Below are 16,437 nucleotides of genomic sequence, written 5' to 3' on the forward strand. Positions count from 1 at the left end.
GGCCCTGGGAGGCCATGGGATTGGTATGTGGGAGAAGCGGGCAAGGCTGTAGCTGTGTTCAAGTGTCCCTGCTAAGGAAAGATGGTGTGAAGGACCAAGGCCATGAGAGACCCTGTGTGTGTGTGTGTGTGTGTGTGTGTGTGTGTGTGTGTGTGTGTGTGTGTGTGACACTGAGAGCCTCATAGCAGTTGAGAATTGGTGACTACAGATGGCAGAGGCTGACTGAAGAAACATGACCGTGACAGTGAACAGGTGACCGAGACAGCATCTGAGATACAGATGGTGTGAGTGTATGTGAACCTCCTTGCAAGAGACTGTTAAAGGCTGTAAATCAGGACTGGGTATACTGAACGCCGCTGGAGAAGAAACGTGACACGAGGTGACTGACACAGTGTCTGAGATACCGTATGACTGCATGCGTGTGCACCTTAGCTACCATCGGCGACTGTGGCTGTGTGAGATGGATGGGGGCTTGGGTGAGAAGAGGTAGGAGAGATGGCGATTTCGTCTGTGTGCAAGAAAGTTCATGAAAGACCAGCAGGAGCTATAAATCAGTGACTATTCTGATATGTGACTAAGTGGTAGAAACATCTAAAGGCGTGACTGCGTTGTGTGCATGTGAAAAACCTGTAAGAGGACATGGTGGTGGTACTGGCCAAATGAGGGAGGCTGTAAGACGTGTGTGTGTGTGTGTGTGTGTGTGTGTGAGAGAGAGAGAGAGAGAGAGAGAGAGAGAGAGAAGCTGTTTGTAGGAGACCAGGAATCCATGACAGAGAAAATGACTCCCTGAGTGTGTGAAGGAAAGTCTGAGAGGCTGTGAGACCAAATATGTAAATGAGCCCTGCTCCTAAGACACTCTAGTAGAGACTAGAGATCCAGAACTGTGTGTAACTGTGTTTAAAAAAAAAAAAAAGGTGAGAGAAAATGACCAAGGCCAAATGAGACTGTATGAGAGACCACGGAGCAAATATGCCAGGCCTGGGAGAAAGTCACTTCCTCTACGGGTCCTGTCTCTTCTGTCCCCTGCGCTGGCTTCTCCCAGTTCTCCAAAACTTGAAACGCTGGAGTTCCCGGGGTTTTACCTGGCACAAGGTGAGGTCTCCTGGAAGTCTGCTCCAGTGCCGGCCCTTGAGACTCTACTTATCCCCTCAGCGGCGATGCCCACATTTTTACCACCAGCCCAGACTCTGTTTCATCGCACTTGTCAGAATCTCTAGAGTCTTGTTGATTTCACATATTTATTCATTCGGCGCCTGTTTATTGAGCCCTGCGGCCACAGCAGTTACCAAGCCAGGCACAAATCCCTGCCCTTTGGAGAGCAGGCATTTTAGTGAGGGTGATGGTGATGGACAAGAAAGAAACAGATAAATACATCATATCAGGCGGCAGTGCAATAATGACGTGAGACAAGAATCTCTCACTCCGTTGAAATAATAAATCTGCAGAGCCATTTTATTGCCAAACGTGGGAGAAGATGGAAGCACCAACACCCCTCTTCCACAGGGAGTCCTAGGAGTATACAGTTTAGGCACAAAGGAACTATCAATTCTATCATTATTACCAGGGCAACGGGTGATTAGATAAAACAGCCAACCAGAATCACAGGTTTCTTGGGGAGTTTGTTTCTGCAGGATTAACACCGCGCTGATGTTTGAGTCTTGGAATCTTAGCAAGATCCCTTTGTTCAAAGCATACTTTCAAAGACAGGCTTATGTTCTCAGGAAACAGTACATCTGTAACGGATACAAATGTCAACATATCACCCATAACACAAGACCAACATCCTTGCAAAAGTTCTCTTTTAACACCTGACCCGATCAAATTCTATTACCTTGTTTTAATTTGCAGAATGGTACCTCTCCCTCCATGAATGCAGAGGAAATGACACCCGGCCTTCCTAACTTTCTTAGACTTTTTTTAATGTTGATGTATTTTTGAGAGAGAGAGACAGCACATGTAGGGGAGGAGCAGAGAGAGGGAGACACAGAATCCAAAGCAGGCTCCAGGCTCTGAGCTGTCAGCACAGAGCCCAACGCAGGGCTCAAATTCACGAACCCTGGAGATCATGACCTGAGCCGAAGTCAGATGCTTTACTGACTGAGCCACCCAGGCACCCCAGACTCTTTTTTGTTAATTAAAGAACTTCCTGTTCTTAAAGTGGGCTCTGGAGTTTCACTCATCAGGGCTTATGAGAAAAAAGAAAAGAGCAGGTCCGTGGAGCTCAGTTTTACCTGCATCAACAAGGGGCTGAAGAGGACTTAATTATTAACAGTAAAAGAAGGAGCATGCAGAATTGTTTTTATAGATGAGACCTACAAAGAAAGAGGTTTCAGTGACTAGAATGGTTCTTAAAGTGTAGTCCCCAGACCAGCAGCATCAGTGTCACCTGGGAGCCTGGTAGAAATGCACATTCTTTTTGTTTTAATGTTTATTTATTTTGAGAGAGAGCGTGAGCAGGGGAGGGGCAAAGAAAGAGAGAATTCCAAGCAGACTCTGCACTGACAGTGCAAAGCCCAACACGGGGCTCAATCTCACAAATCATGAGATCATGACATGAGCTGAAATCAAGAATCGGATGTTTGACTGAGCCACCCAGGCATCCCTAGAAATCTATATTCTTTTTTTTTAACCTTTTTTAAGTTTATTTATTTATTTTGAGAGAGACAGAAGGAGAGAGAGAATTCCAAGCAGGCTCTGCGCTATCAGTGTGGAGCCCAATGTGGGGCTTGAGCTCACGAACCACAAGATCATGACCTGAGCCAAAGTCGGATGCTTAACTGACTGAGCCACCCAGGCACCCCTAGAAATGTACATTCTTGAGTCCTACCCCACACCTACAGAATCAGAAACAGGTGGGGCCCAGCAATCTGTGATTCAACAGATCTTCCAGATAATTCTGATGCACACTAAGGTTTGAGAGCCCCTGGGCTACAGAGTGACAGGAGTGCCATACAAAAGGGTAGCTAGAGAAAGCCTCTGTGAGGGAGATGACCTTTTTTGTTTGTCTCCTCTTTTAGAGCGTAAGCCCCTAGAGGGCCAGGATTTGGGGCCATCTTATGCTCTGCTCCATCGAGTGCCAAGAACAGCATCTGACCCCCAATAGATGCTCAATACACGTTGAGTGAATGTATTTAACAAGCAGCACCTACTGTATGCCAGGCACTGTTCTAAGGACTTTTAAGAATCTGAAAGTCCCAGTCTTTGCAACAAACTCCGTGATACAGGCTCAGGGCGGGGCTTGTTACCCACCCCAGTTACTCGATGGATCGTGGTCAAGCTCGGTCCCTCCCATCCACCCCCTCCCCAGGCCCCAGCTGCCCCCACCTGGGACAGTGGATAGTCCCACTTCACTCCCACACCCTTTTTCCCATACTTTCACTTCCCCTTCTCACTTCCCTGTGCTGACCGCCCTTCCCCATGCTGACCACAGGGAACCTCACTTTCAGGAAAGAGGAGGATGAAGCAATTACCTCGATCCAATGAGGAGGGACACACTGAGCACCCTACACTCATTTCCCGTCGTCCAACCCCCACTTGAGGTTGACACTATCGTTGTGGTACAGACTGCTTTTTACCGTTGGAGAAACTGAGGCTCGGAGAGGTTCAAGTGACTTACCCAAGGTCACCCAGATAGCAAGTGTATGCTCCATTTCTTCTCAGTAAGGATGTGACCAGGGAGCACTGACTGAGTACTCAAGGGTTGCTGGGCAGGGTGCGGGTGCTGGGGATACAGTGAGGAGCAAAACCGGACCAAGAGTGAGGCAGGAAGTAGGGAGGGGAGAGCAGAGCAGGAGGCCTCCAGGGGAAGAGGTGACAGGAAAGAGGTTGAAGCTTCCGGGACCCTGCACGACACTCTCCCCTCCCCCCCAACTGCCCTCCCCCTCCCAGTTCCTCCTGGCCCGGTTCCTCTTTCCCACTGATTCCAGAGCCGGGTCAGCCCATACAAAGCCAGGCCTCCTCTCTGGCGGAGGGCAGAGCTGCTGGGGTGCAGTGCTCAACATGCCCGCCCGAGCACAGGCCCCTCGGTTGCTACCACTGCTGCCGCTGCCGCTGCTGCTCGCCCTGCTGCCAGCCACAGGTGAGTGGGTGAGGGCGCCCTGGGGTGCCCGGGGCCCATGACAGCCCTGACCGTGCCCCCCCCCCAACCCTGTTCCAGGCTCAGACCCTGTACTGTGCTTCACCCAGTATGAGGAAGCCACAGGCAAGTGCACGGGCCTCCTGGGGGGAGGTGTCAGTGTGAATGATTGCTGCCTCAACCCTGCCTACGCCTTCCAGAAGCCTGGCAGCAAGCTGTGCCAAGCATGCAGGTGAGGGGGCACGGGGGTTGCAGGAGAGGCCACCCACAACTGGGGCCTTTGCTCCTCTGGGATTTCCAAGGGCGACTCCAAGGCCCTGATCAGGACCACAGCCCAGAGGTTCTCAGCCTCTGTTGACATTTGGGGCCGGAACATTCTTTGTTGTAGGGAGCTGACCTGTGCATTGCAAAACCTGTACTCTGGAGCCTCCCTGTCCTCCCACTTGATGCCAGTAGCAACTCCCCCAGCCAATCGCGACAACCAAACTGTCTCCAGACATTGCCAATTGTCCCCCCGCCCGGGGGCAAAACCACCCCGGGTTGAGAACCACTGCCATAGCTTGGTTATTGAGCACTTCCTGCATACTGGAAGCATCGTGGGTGGAGTACAGCTCAGGTATTCTGAAGGTAGCTCACATCCCCTAATTGTGATTTCAGCTCATACTGAATGCTTACTGTATACAGATGTGTCGTGGGGGTGGGAGAGTTTGGGGAATTGTGAGGGCAGCTCCAGGCTCCTGATTAGCCCCTAGTTATGATGACACTTCACGTTATTCGTTGAGTACTCCCACACACTGGATGCATTGCAGAGGTCATGGGTAGCTGGAGGATTTATGAGGGTGTCTCTAGTCTCCCAATCATGATGCCAGCCTACATGTATTGAACCCTTACTGTATGCCAAACATGTTTTCTAACAGTTTACTGTATATCCTAGATACACCCTATGGAAGGGGAGCTTGGGGAGTTTTGAAGGCAGCTCTGGGCCCCTAGTCGTGTCAGCAGTTCACATCAGTTTAGTATTATGCTGTGCAGGGAGTTGGGGATAGATCTGGGGTATTTCTGACCAGGTCTCTAAGCTCACTGGGTTAATAGCTCCTGTTTATGAAGCACTTCCTGTTTACCAGCTATCATGTACGGTGGTCGCCTGGCAGGTTTCTGACAGCAGGTCTGGGCCCCTAGTCCTTATATTTGCTTACTGCATGCCTGGCACTATCTTTGGGGGACCTCAAAGGGTTCCAGGTCCCTGATCGTGAACGTCAATGATATCGTTAAGTGCTTACTGCGTGCCCTCCTCTTCCCATTTAATCCCTGGCATCCCTAAAGAGGTAGGTACTCTGACCAATCCATTCCACATACACTCAGCCCGCACCCCTGCCCTGTGCCTGCCCACACTCTGTAGTCCAGTACATCATCCTTGCCAGCTCCAGCCAGGATGAGACATATGTGCTCCTCTCTGCAGGCCTCCACAATGGTCACCGTGGTCTGCGTGGGCCCCCTGCTCGGTGACCTGCACTAAGGGATCCCAGTTACGGCACCGGCGCTGCATAGGCTGGGATGGGCAGTGCTCTGAGAAGGTTGAGCCTGGGACCCTCGAGTGGGAGCTGCAGGCCTGTGAGGACCACCCGTGCTGTCCTGGTGAGGAGGATCCCCAAGGCAGGCGACCCTGGGAACGATCAGGGCAGAGGCCCTAAGGGCAGGACTGTGCCTGATGTGTGTGAGGCACTAAGGAACAGGCCGGTGTGGCTGGAGGAGAGTTGTGGGAGGCGACATCAAAGGGGAACTGATCCTTGTGGGCTAGGCTAAGGATGCTGGCTTTTATTCTGTGGTCGTGGGCAGACGGGGAACGTGAGTGGACTTGGCTTGTGACATCCCTCTCACTGTCAGGAGGAGGGCAGATTGTATGTGGTGAGGGCTGAAGCAGAGGGGACCGGTGTGAAGGCTACTGCAAGAGTCCGGAGGAGCAATGATGTTGCACCAAGTGTGGCAGAGGATGTGGGGCACGTGAGGAAGCAAGGACCCCCGCATAATGCCCCCATTTCCATCCTGTCCCCCTCCCTTCTATCCCACAGAGATGGGTGGCTGGTCCAACTGGGGTCCCTGGATGGCTTGCTCTGTCACCTGTTCCAAAGGGACCCGGACCCGTCAGCGAACATGTGATCACCCCACCCCCAAGTGTGGGGGCCACTGCCCAGGAAAGCCACAGGAATCAGAACCCTGCGACACCCAGAAGGCCTGCCCCAGTGAGTGAAGGCAACCACAGGGCACTGATGCAGGCACCTGGGGTGGGTCTGGGGGTTCCAGCAGGGAACCGCCAGGGCTGGAGGACTTCAGCATGCATGACCACACTTAGCATCCCCCCGCCCTGTCCCACCACAGTACACGGGGCCTGGGCTGCCTGGGGTCCCTGGGGCCCCTGCTCGGGTTCCTGCCACGGTGGACCCAGCAAACCTGTGGAGATACGAAGCCGCACGTGTTCTGCACCTAAGCCGTCCAAGGAGCCTCCTGGAAATCCCTGCCCGGGGCCAGACAGTGAACAGCAGACCTGCCCCGGCCTGCCACCCTGCCCAGGTACACAGGGATGAGGCCTCTGACACTGTTCTTGACTCGGGCACAGACACTCTGCCATTTCAGGGGATAGAGATCCTAGGCCACGTGACCATGGAGCTCTTCACTGGGGCTTCGTTCGTCTGCCTCGAGGGTCTAGGGGCTGAGGGGAAGATTGAGGTGGACTTTCTTCTCACTTCATCCCCCACCCCAACAGTGGCTGGTGGCTGGGGACCATGGAGCCCTATAAGCCCCTGCCCTGTGACCTGTGGCCTGGGCCAGATCCTGGAACGACGGACATGTGATCACCCTAAGCCCCAGCATGGGGGCCCCTTCTGTGCTGGTGATAACGTCCGGACCTTAATCTGCAACACAGCCGAGCCCTGCCCAGGTCAGTACCTCAAGATGTATTGTCGCCATGCCTTAGCCCTCACCCATCTCTGCTGCCCAGTTCCTGCTACTAACGCCTTGTTCCTGCCTCTGACTCCCCCATTCCTGGCCCTGGTGCCTCAGTCCCACCCCTGATCCCCCATCCACACATCTGCTCACCCCCGCTCCTTCCCCCAGTCTTCATTCCTTCCTCTGGATCCCTTCACTGGCCCCCTTCTCTGGTTGCCCCTGTCTCTGCAGTGAACGGAGAGTGGGGGCCCTGGGGGCAGTGGAGCCCCTGCTCCCGTCGGAACATAAAAACTATCAGCTGTGAGGAGATCCCTGGCCAGCAGACACGCACTCGGAGCTGCAAGGGCCGCAAGTTTGACGGGCAGCGGTGCATCGGGGAGCAACAAGACATCCGTCACTGCTATAACATCCAGCGCTGCCCCTGTGAGTGCCCCTGCGGACGAGCCTGTGAGGCTGGGGCCGCCCATGCAGTGAAGGGGGCGGTTCTGACTCTACCGTGGACCCCATGTCCCTGCCACCTCTCTCTCTCTCTCTCTCATTTCCCACCCCACTGAGACCTCTCATTCTGACTCCTTGCAGGGAAAGGCTCGTGGTCGGAGTGGAGTAGCTGGGGGCTGTGCATGCCCCCGTGTAAACCCAACCCTGTACAAACCCGCCAGCGCCTCTGCACAGCCCCGCTCCCCAAGTTCCGGTAAGTGAGGGGGCACAGTGTGCCCAGGAGGGGGTGGGAGAGTCTGCTCAGCTCCCTGCAACCAGGGCGTCCACTCCTGGGTCTAAGGTGCCTGCCCTGACAATTGCCACCTCTCACCTGCAGGAAGAGGAGAGAAACTAAGGAAGCAGCCGAGAAAGAGAATACTGAGGGGAGAATTGGTAGCCTCTGTGCCCTCTGAGCCTCTCATTCAGTCACTCAGCCATTCCCCCATTCCCCCAGTCCTTCCTGTGACCGTGTGCTCTCACTCTCTCGGTTACCCATGCTTCCATTTGCTCCTTCTGTCACTCAAGCCTTCATTCAGTTATTCATTCCTTCAGCCACCCACATCTCACTCAACGTCTCACTGCCCCAAGGCACTTGAAGGCCTTTTTGGCAACAATCATAGGCCCACAGAACCCAGGTCCCTTGGGTCCCCCAAAGGATCCAGGTCAGCAGGGCCCTGACAGAAGGCAAATGTGGAACAGTTGGGGCATGGATAAGGGGCTGCCATCTTGACCCAGGCCCAGGAAGCTTATCGGGTCTCCCCTGGCAGGAGGGGCATTCCCAGTGTCAGGACTGTGTGAGCAGAGTCCTGGACATAGGTGACCAGCCGCCCGAAGTGTTTCCTGGTGGCCCAGGTGTTGGAGAGGGTTAAAACGCCCACTCATCCCTTCTGTATTTCCAGATACACCAAGCCACTAGATTGAGTGGGCCATTCTCAACTCATGGAAGGCCTGCCATCTGGGAACTGGTCTCTGGCTCTGGGGTTTCTAGGGGATCTTGAAAAGGAGTTAGAGGTGTTGAGTGGAGGCAGAAAGCACTTGACAGAGTGGGGAAACGAATGGATTTGAATGAGGGGACTGGAGTGAGAGCAGATGAATGGAGTGCTTGCCTTGTGGGAGGAATAAGCCAGGCAAAGACCATTCTGGATGTGGGACTAAGTCCAGATGAAATGGAAGAGAGAGAGGTTGGCTTGGGGCAGGCATGTGGGCCCAAAAGCAAGGTCTCGAATACCAGGGCAAGGCATCTGGCGTCTTTTCCAGTGGGCAATAGAGAGAGACGTAAAGGATTTGGAAGGTATGAGAGGGTAACTCTTGTCAATAAGGAACAATTACCAGCATTTATTGAGCACTTACTGTGTACGAGACAGCACTCTGAGCATTTTATCTAAATTAACTCAGTTATCCTCACTCAGCCCAGTAAGGTGGGTATTATCATTATGCCAATTATTCCCATGTTTCAGATGAGCAGAGGGAAGATACAGAAATTGCCCGATATCTCATAGCCAGAAAATAGTGTTGGGCACACAGTAGGCACTCAATAAGAATTTGTTGAATGCATTCTTGCCTTCCTTGAGCTTCTCCCCTCCATTCCCCTCTAATGCCCCAGGCCCACCGTTACCGTGGTCGAAGGTCAGGGTGAGAAGAACGTGACCTTCTGGGGGAAGCCATCAACACTGTGCGAGATGCTGCAGGGGCAGAAGGCGGTGGTGGAGGAGAAACGGCCCTGTCTACACGTGCCTGAATGCATAGACCCTGAGGATGAGAAGCTCTAACACCTCTCTCTCCCACTCTGACCCCCGGACCTCCCAAACTTCAATAAACGGATCTCTTCCCCAGGAGTGGGGCAATACCATCTTCTAAGCCAAAGGGCACAGCACGGGCAGAGTAGCAGCGGCTTGTTGTGGAAAACAGTATATTCCGCTCTGGCCATAGTTTGGCAGGAGCGAAGGCGAGTATCGGTCCCTTCGTGGCCGTCTTGATCCCAGCGTCTGCGCGCACCCCCCCCCCCCCCCTTCCGCCTTCTGCAGCGCCCTTGGCCAGTACAGCACGTTCCTCTGCAGAGCTCCGCGTTACGGGTTTCCTGGTTGGCTACTCGCCCTGGCAGGCACTTTCTGATTGGCCGACGTGTCCAGGTTTCCACCCGCCAGAGCCTCTCGGCTGGCGGTTCCGCGTTAATTCGGCGTTGAACCGCGGCAAAGGCGGCAGAGGCATGCCTGTGGTTGGCACCCCGCCGCTCGAACACCTGCACCCACCCACTCCCAACAGCCCTGCTCCAATGCCACAATTAGCAGAGACGAAATAGCTCCGCGAGACCGCAAGTGGGGGGATGGCCGGGGGTGGACCGAGGAAGTGCCTGTGAGGTGCTCTGAGCTGGGGCAGGAGCAAACAGAAGCTAGAGTCAGCATCTGCCAGAAGGAGCCCCCGGGACAAACCCAGACACAGATTCCTTTGGTATTTGTACATTCATTCAACACTTGATAGCGTCTACTGTATACTAGAACTAAGTCTGGGCATCTGGGGTGGAGGAGGGCTGGTAGAAGGAGAGGACATCTGAGCGAGGGAACAAAGTCAGAATATGTGATCCTTTCGTTTGAACATTTATTCAACACTTATCAACGCCTACTGTATACTAACAATAGCGCTGGACATCATGGAGAATAGAGAAGAGTCAGAACGGCACGTGTCTCCACAATGAAGGGAACAAACCCAGGCACTAATACTGTTAACATTTGCTCATTCGATTTTGCACCAATTCGCATTTACTGAATTCTGAGCCCCTTGTGATGAGACAAATCCTAAGAATAATCATAACTGTGGAATTAGCTAATACCTAGTGTGCCTGGTTAGTGTTTTAAGACTGCATAGCATCATGAATTCATTTAATCCACAACAAACCTAAGAGGGTCAATATTATCATCATTCCCATTTACAAAGGAGTAAATTGAAGCACAGAAAGAGAGTAGGCTGAACATTTGAAGCCCCATGTGTGCTGTGAGTGGAGGGACCCCTCTGTGAAAGGGTTCAGATGAAAGATTCATGACACCTGGAGTCTGTCAGGGTGCTACTTTCTCTGGGTCGATTTCCCTCTGTAAAATAGGTCAGTTGATGGGTGGAAGTAAAGACAAAGTTGATGAATTTTTGGTCATCTTGGGAAGACTGAGCTGAAGTGAGTGATTCTGGTCGCTACCACAGGGTATGAGAGGTCTGTGTTTACAAGAAAGTGGAAGTTTGTGCATTATGAGACATATCTTTGTGTATGTATGATATGCAGACCTATGGGTCTGGGCAAGAATTAAGGATGTATTGAGTGTATGCAGAATGCATTTAAAGTTACAGCCATGTGTGCGCCATAACAATCTGAATTATAGATGTGTGTGTGTGTGCACATGCACGCATGTACATGTGCATTAATGTGCCATGGATATGTGCGAGTGTGCATTATAAACGCGGGTACGATACTGATTATGAACATATGTCAGGTGTGTGTGTCTCAGGGTCATTGCTCACCAATGCACAACAAAGAAAATCATTCCTGGAACCCCTTCGGTTCATTCATTCCTGCTGGAGAAGATGGAGACAGTGCAGTGGAGCCTTACCTCTGCCTCAGGGAGTTGAGACACTCTTGAGGGGAATCCTCATTCTTCTGTAAAACAATCTAGAAAACATGTATTTCTGGGAATCGAGCCACCTAGAGAAAGGGAATTATGCTGGGGGCCATGAATAGTAGAAACCTAGGAATGGGGGCCCCAGGAAGACGCAGTCTGGAGACAGATTCCTAAGTTCCCTGACTTCTGGCCCTGAGATGAGCCAGAAAGATCTGTAGACCTGCACCTGCTCCTGTCCCCCGGAGAGGCCACCACGGGTCCAGCACACAGCCTGTTTACTTCAGTTATTGAGCAAAAAACTGGGAAACACATACCTCTACATGTTGGGAAATTACCTGACTAATGGGGAGTTCCCCATCTGGGGGACACTGGGAGATGGAATGCAGACAGAGCATCCAGGAAAGACAGGGAAGGAATAGCCAAAGAAAAGACCCAGGAGTGAGACTGAGGCTGCCTGGCACGGAGGAGGGAGTAGAAGAAGAATTTGACCTGAAGACTTTGGGAGGCTAGGGGAAGAAGAGATGGAATCTGAGTCCTGGACGAGGGGACTTCCTGGAGACCTTGGCCAAAGATATCCTTGAGAGAGAGAGGTAAAGGACATTCCTGGCAGAAGCCACAGCACATGCGAAAATATAGAGGTCGTCTCCCACCAACACACACACCCCCTTACAGGTGGGTCAGTTGATCATTTTGACAGATGAGGAAACCAAGTCTCAGAGGGGTTAAGTCACTTTCCCAAGGGTATGGTGGAGGTCTAGTTTGAACTTCAAGCACTCTGACTCTAGGCTCCACCCCATCACTACCTTGTTTAAACAGGCCAAGGATTTAGTGAATAAAGAATGAACAAATGAAGAACGGGTGGATGATTCAACCGAAAATCCTGCAGGCAGAAGAGACTCCAAATCTGCCTATTTCTTACCATATCTTCTTCCACCTCACTTGGTCCACCCCCATCACTCCCTGCGGCCCACAAGAACCTGCTCAGTCTGGTCCCTGCTAAGCAGTCTGACGCCATCTCCTGCCACAAACTCCCTTGCTCACTTTGTTCCAGCCACACTGGCACATCTTTCTAGCACATTCTATTTAAGAAATGCATGGATCACAAAGTCAATATGGCCCTTTGGGAATGAACTGGAGTTTTGGATTCCTTCATCTGTAAAGTAGCAATGTTTCCCACCCCACAGGATTGTTGTGAGGGTTGGATGAGACAATACCTTAGTTAAGCATTGGGTGCTGTCAACAAATGATTGCTTTTAAATGGATTTGTGCTTTCACTGTAGTCAGGATCCTACAGGAGCTGACAGGATGGCTTCCACAGCCCACCTCTGCCTGGACTATAAAGGTCATTTGCTCATGTGGCAAACATTATTTGGCACCTACTGTGTGCATACCCTAGGAAAAGTCTGTGGAAAGTTCTCTGGTCCAGGGGAGACGATGGGCACCGATGATACCAGGTGGTTATGGTGGTTTTTGGCTTGTCCAGGGCAGAGGGATGGGGACATATAGACTGAGTGTGTGTGTGTGTGTGTGTGTGTGTGTGTGTGTGTGTGTGTGTAGGGCCACGGGGTGGGGAGCTAGAGCTTCAGGTGATGTGTCTGTGTGGCAGATCTAGGTTTATCACGATCATCTATGGGTATGTAATTTGTCTGGGTGTGCATGTTCGTGTGCATTTCTCTGGGTCTCTGTGTGTCAGTGTGGTGACTGTGTGTATAGGCGGATATGCGTGCATGTATGCATGCATGCACATGTGTGTTACCCTGGGCTTGTGTATGCCTACAGACCTAGATCGGTGGGTTCTCTGTACGTGCCTCCGTGTGTTTCTTTACTTTTGTGTGTGTCCATATGTTTCCCCACGTTTGTGTCATTCTTGTGTGCCTCCAGGCCCCTGCAAGGGTGTGTACCCCACCCAAGTGTCCAAGTCTGCCTATCTGATGCTGTCGATGCCGCCCCCGCATCCTCTGCCTGCCTAGCTGAGCCTGTATGGATATGGGAAGTTAATCTCCCCCCCACCTCCAAGGTACTGCGTGTGGCCCCCACCCGTCGCGGTGAGGTTATTTCTCTACTTTTGAGTCTCTGCGCGTTCTTCCATTCCCACCTCACCGCCACCCCCCCCCCCCCCAACATGACTTGTGTAGTGAACATCAACACTGGAAATTGAGTATCTGCCGAGAATCCTGCGTGTGGCTGAGACTGGGTGCGAAGACCAGAATGAGGCGGGGTGGGGGGTCTTGCCAGGCCACTCACCCCCAATCCTCCTAACAAGTACCTACCCCGCCCCCACTCCCCAAATTGCGCATCCCCGTTCGGACGAGGGGGAGGGGAAACAGGTTGCGGCGTGGCGCGTGCGCACTGCCGCCTTCAGCACCACGGACAGCTCCTTCGCCCCCGCCTGCCGGCGCGCGCCACCGCCGCCCCAGCACTGAAGGCGCGCTGACGTCACTCGCCGCTCCTTCACAAACTCCCCTTCCTGGTCGCCTTGGTCGCGTCCGCGCCGCCGCTGGCCCAGCTGGACAGCACCATGCGGGGCGCGAGATAGGGGGGTACGGGCGCGACCATCCGCGCTGCGGCGGCGGCGACTCGGCCCTGCCTCAGTCTGCAGCGGGCAACCGAAGAGTCGCGTCGTGCCTGAGAGCGCAGCTGTGCTCCTGGGCCCCGCGCGGTCCGCCCCCGCGGCTCCTGACCAGACTGCTCCTAGGACCCCCTGCCCCGCGCCGCAGCCATGAACTACCTGCGGCGCCGCCTGTCGGACAGCAACTTCATGGCCAATCTGCCAAATGGGTACATGACAGACCTGCAGCGCCCGCAGCCACCCCCGCCGCCGCCTGCTGCCCCCAGCCCCGGAGCCACACCCGGTTCCGCGACTGCCACTGCCGAGAGAGCCTCCGTGTCTGCCCCTGTGGCCTCTCCGGCTGCCCCTAGCCCTGGGTCTTCGGGGGGTGGTGGCTTCTTCTCGTCGCTGTCCAACGCGGTCAAGCAGACCACGGCGGCCGCGGCTGCCACCTTCAGCGAGCAGGTGGGCGGCGGCTCTGGGGGCGCAGGTCGTGGGGGCGCTGCCGCCAGGGTGCTGCTGGTCATCGACGAGCCCCACACCGACTGGTAAGCCACTGCTGCGGACGTCTTCCCGCGGGCCTGGGTCCCCAGATCGTTCCACGATGAGCACTTAATCAAGCGCCGCTTGTGTGCCAGACATCTGGCCCCCTTGCCCAAACCTTCTTCCTTTAAATTATTATGCTGGGCGCTTCCTGTGTGCCCCATCCTTGCCCCCCACCCAGGCCTTCTCGCTCCATACAGGGAGCAGTTATCGGGCGCCTGCTGTGTACCTCCTTCCCAAAAGCCTTGGCTTGAATATATCCTGTGAGCATTCGAGAGCCAAATGTTCCCTGTCCCCCCAACCCTCACCCCAAAGGTCTTGTCCTTTAATGGACCCTGTGAGCATTTATCAAGTACCTGCAGTGTGCCTTATCGGGAGCGCTTCCCCAAAGCCTTTGACTTCCATGAATTTTGTGAACGTACATTGAGAGCTTGCTATGTGTCTTGTCCCCCTCAAACCTTGCCTGAAGGACTTCTCTCTAATAGGTCTTGTGAACATGTATCCAGAGTGTGGTATGTGCCCCACCCCAGCCCTCTCCCCAAAGACCTTTTAAGCTATTCAGTGAACATCGATTGCCTGCTGCGTATCCCATCCCATGGTCTCACGAAAAGTGTTGCCTTTAATGGGCCCTGTGAGCCTTTATTGAATGCCTTCTGTGTGTCCCAACTCCAAGCCCCCTCTCCAAGGGCTTTCTCCCAAGGATCTAGGACGCATTTATTAAGTGCCTGATGCATGCCCTATCTCCAAACCCCTTTCTCGAACGTATTTTGCTCAAATGAGTCCCCTAAGCATTTTTAACCTTCTGTGTGTGACTCATCTTCAGACTCTCCCCTAAATCCTTTTCCTACGATGGATCTAGAAGGCATTGATTGAGTGCCTCATTTAGCCTCCATTCTCAGGCTACTTCAAAGACCTTTCCTTTGGTGAACCCACCTAGCATTTATCACCTGCCTGCTGTGTGAGCCTACTCTAAAGCTTTTTTCCTCCAGTATATTCAGCAAGCATTTATTGAGTGCCTACTGTTTACCCCATCCCCAAACCCTTTCCCCAGTGGCTTCAGTCTGCATGTGTTGAACACCTTCTGCATGGCCCAACCTTCTCCATAAAGGCTTACCTCCCATTAATACAGTGATCAGGTATCTAGCACTTGTTGTATGCATCATTTCAATCCTCTTTCCAGAGACCTTTTCTTTTTAATCACTCCTTGGAGCATTTGTGGAGCACCACTGTGTACCTGATTCTGTGCCCTCTCCCCAAAAGCCTTTTATATCACGGATAGAGAATCAACATTACATGGACCAATCTTCTGCATCCCCATTCCCTTCCACAAAAGACTTTTCCTCCAGTGAATCCAATGATTGTATGCCCATCCCAACCCCCGCCCCCGCAAAGACCTTTTCTTTTCATGGATCCAGTGAGCATTTATTTATCCCCTGCCAGGTGCTCGATTCTAATCACCTTCCCCCAGGTGCCTTTTCCTCCAATGGCTCCTGTGAGCATTTATAGAGTGCCATCTGTGTGCTCTATGTTCACACCTTCTTCCCAGAATCTTTTTCTTTTAGTGGATCTGGTGAGCATATGTGCAGTTACTGTTTTGTGGAGGGAGTAGATACCTCTTCCTTACCCTTAGTAGAACCTGTGCCAGTCATAAAGCCTCTAGCTAGAGTTCTTTCTTTTGATAAATCTAGAGCCCAGTTTATAAGGATTACTCTTTTCCCACTCCCCTCGGGGTCCCTAGGATTCCCTCTCCCAATCTCAAGTCCATACCCCCAAAGGGTCTTTCTTCTATTTAAGCCAGTAAACACTTATTGAGTTCCTACTGTATAAGGGCCATTCTCAACATCCCCTTTCCAAGTCTGGAAGTTGCTGCCCCGTCTCAAGAGCTCTCTCTCCAGGGGTCTACTTCAATATAAATTTATTGAGATCACCCCTCCACCCCAGGAGCCTTTACCCAGCAGCCTTTCCCTCTATTCAAAGCCATTTATTCATTCTACAGATATTTATTGCATACTTTCCATGTGTCAGAATGTGGGAGGCATTCATTTAGCATTACTATATACCAGGAAGAACTCTCCTTCAGTGCCATTTCCTTCTAACCCCAACCACCAGCTGTATTCTTTTTGCCTTTTCGTCCATTCAAGCCCACAATTGTTTAATGAGCACTTACTGTATACTAAGAACCCTATATTCAGTGCCTCTTTCCCTCCCCCCCTTGTAGCCCCAATTCGCCCTTCAACAATCTCCATCCT

General features: G+C 52.7%; 2 protein-coding genes across 3 annotated transcripts in view; both read left to right on the forward strand.

The window, feature by feature from the left end:
- Positions 1 to 3,917: 3,917 nt before the first annotated feature.
- Positions 3,918 to 9,330, forward strand: CFP (complement factor properdin). Its single transcript, XM_019417600.2, has 9 exons — positions 3,918 to 4,078; positions 4,157 to 4,307; positions 5,535 to 5,710; positions 6,145 to 6,315; positions 6,452 to 6,643; positions 6,837 to 7,010; positions 7,250 to 7,441; positions 7,598 to 7,709; positions 9,099 to 9,330. Exons 1-9 carry the CDS (start codon positions 4,000 to 4,002, stop codon positions 9,262 to 9,264), a joined length of 1,413 nt encoding a protein of 470 aa, XP_019273145.2. The 5' UTR covers positions 3,918 to 3,999; the 3' UTR covers positions 9,265 to 9,330.
- A 4,322-nt stretch (positions 9,331 to 13,652) lies between these two features.
- The window catches only part of SYN1 (synapsin I), a 51,009-nt gene continuing 48,224 nt past the window's right edge, over positions 13,653 to 16,437 (forward strand). The window contains exon 1 of one of the 2 annotated variants that reach the window (XM_053891665.1): positions 13,653 to 14,193. In XM_053891665.1, the coding sequence (XP_053747640.1) occupies positions 13,817 to 14,193 (377 nt within the window). In that variant the 5' untranslated portion in view covers positions 13,653 to 13,816. The remainder of the gene's footprint in view (positions 14,194 to 16,437) is intronic. The other variant, XM_053891666.1, reaches the window with a different exon arrangement.

Source organism: Panthera pardus, unplaced genomic scaffold (genome assembly GCF_024362965.1).
Source record: "Panthera pardus isolate Hobbes unplaced genomic scaffold, ASM2436296v1 HiC_scaffold_27, whole genome shotgun sequence".
NCBI classification, from domain to species: Eukaryota; Metazoa; Chordata; class Mammalia; order Carnivora; family Felidae; genus Panthera; species Panthera pardus.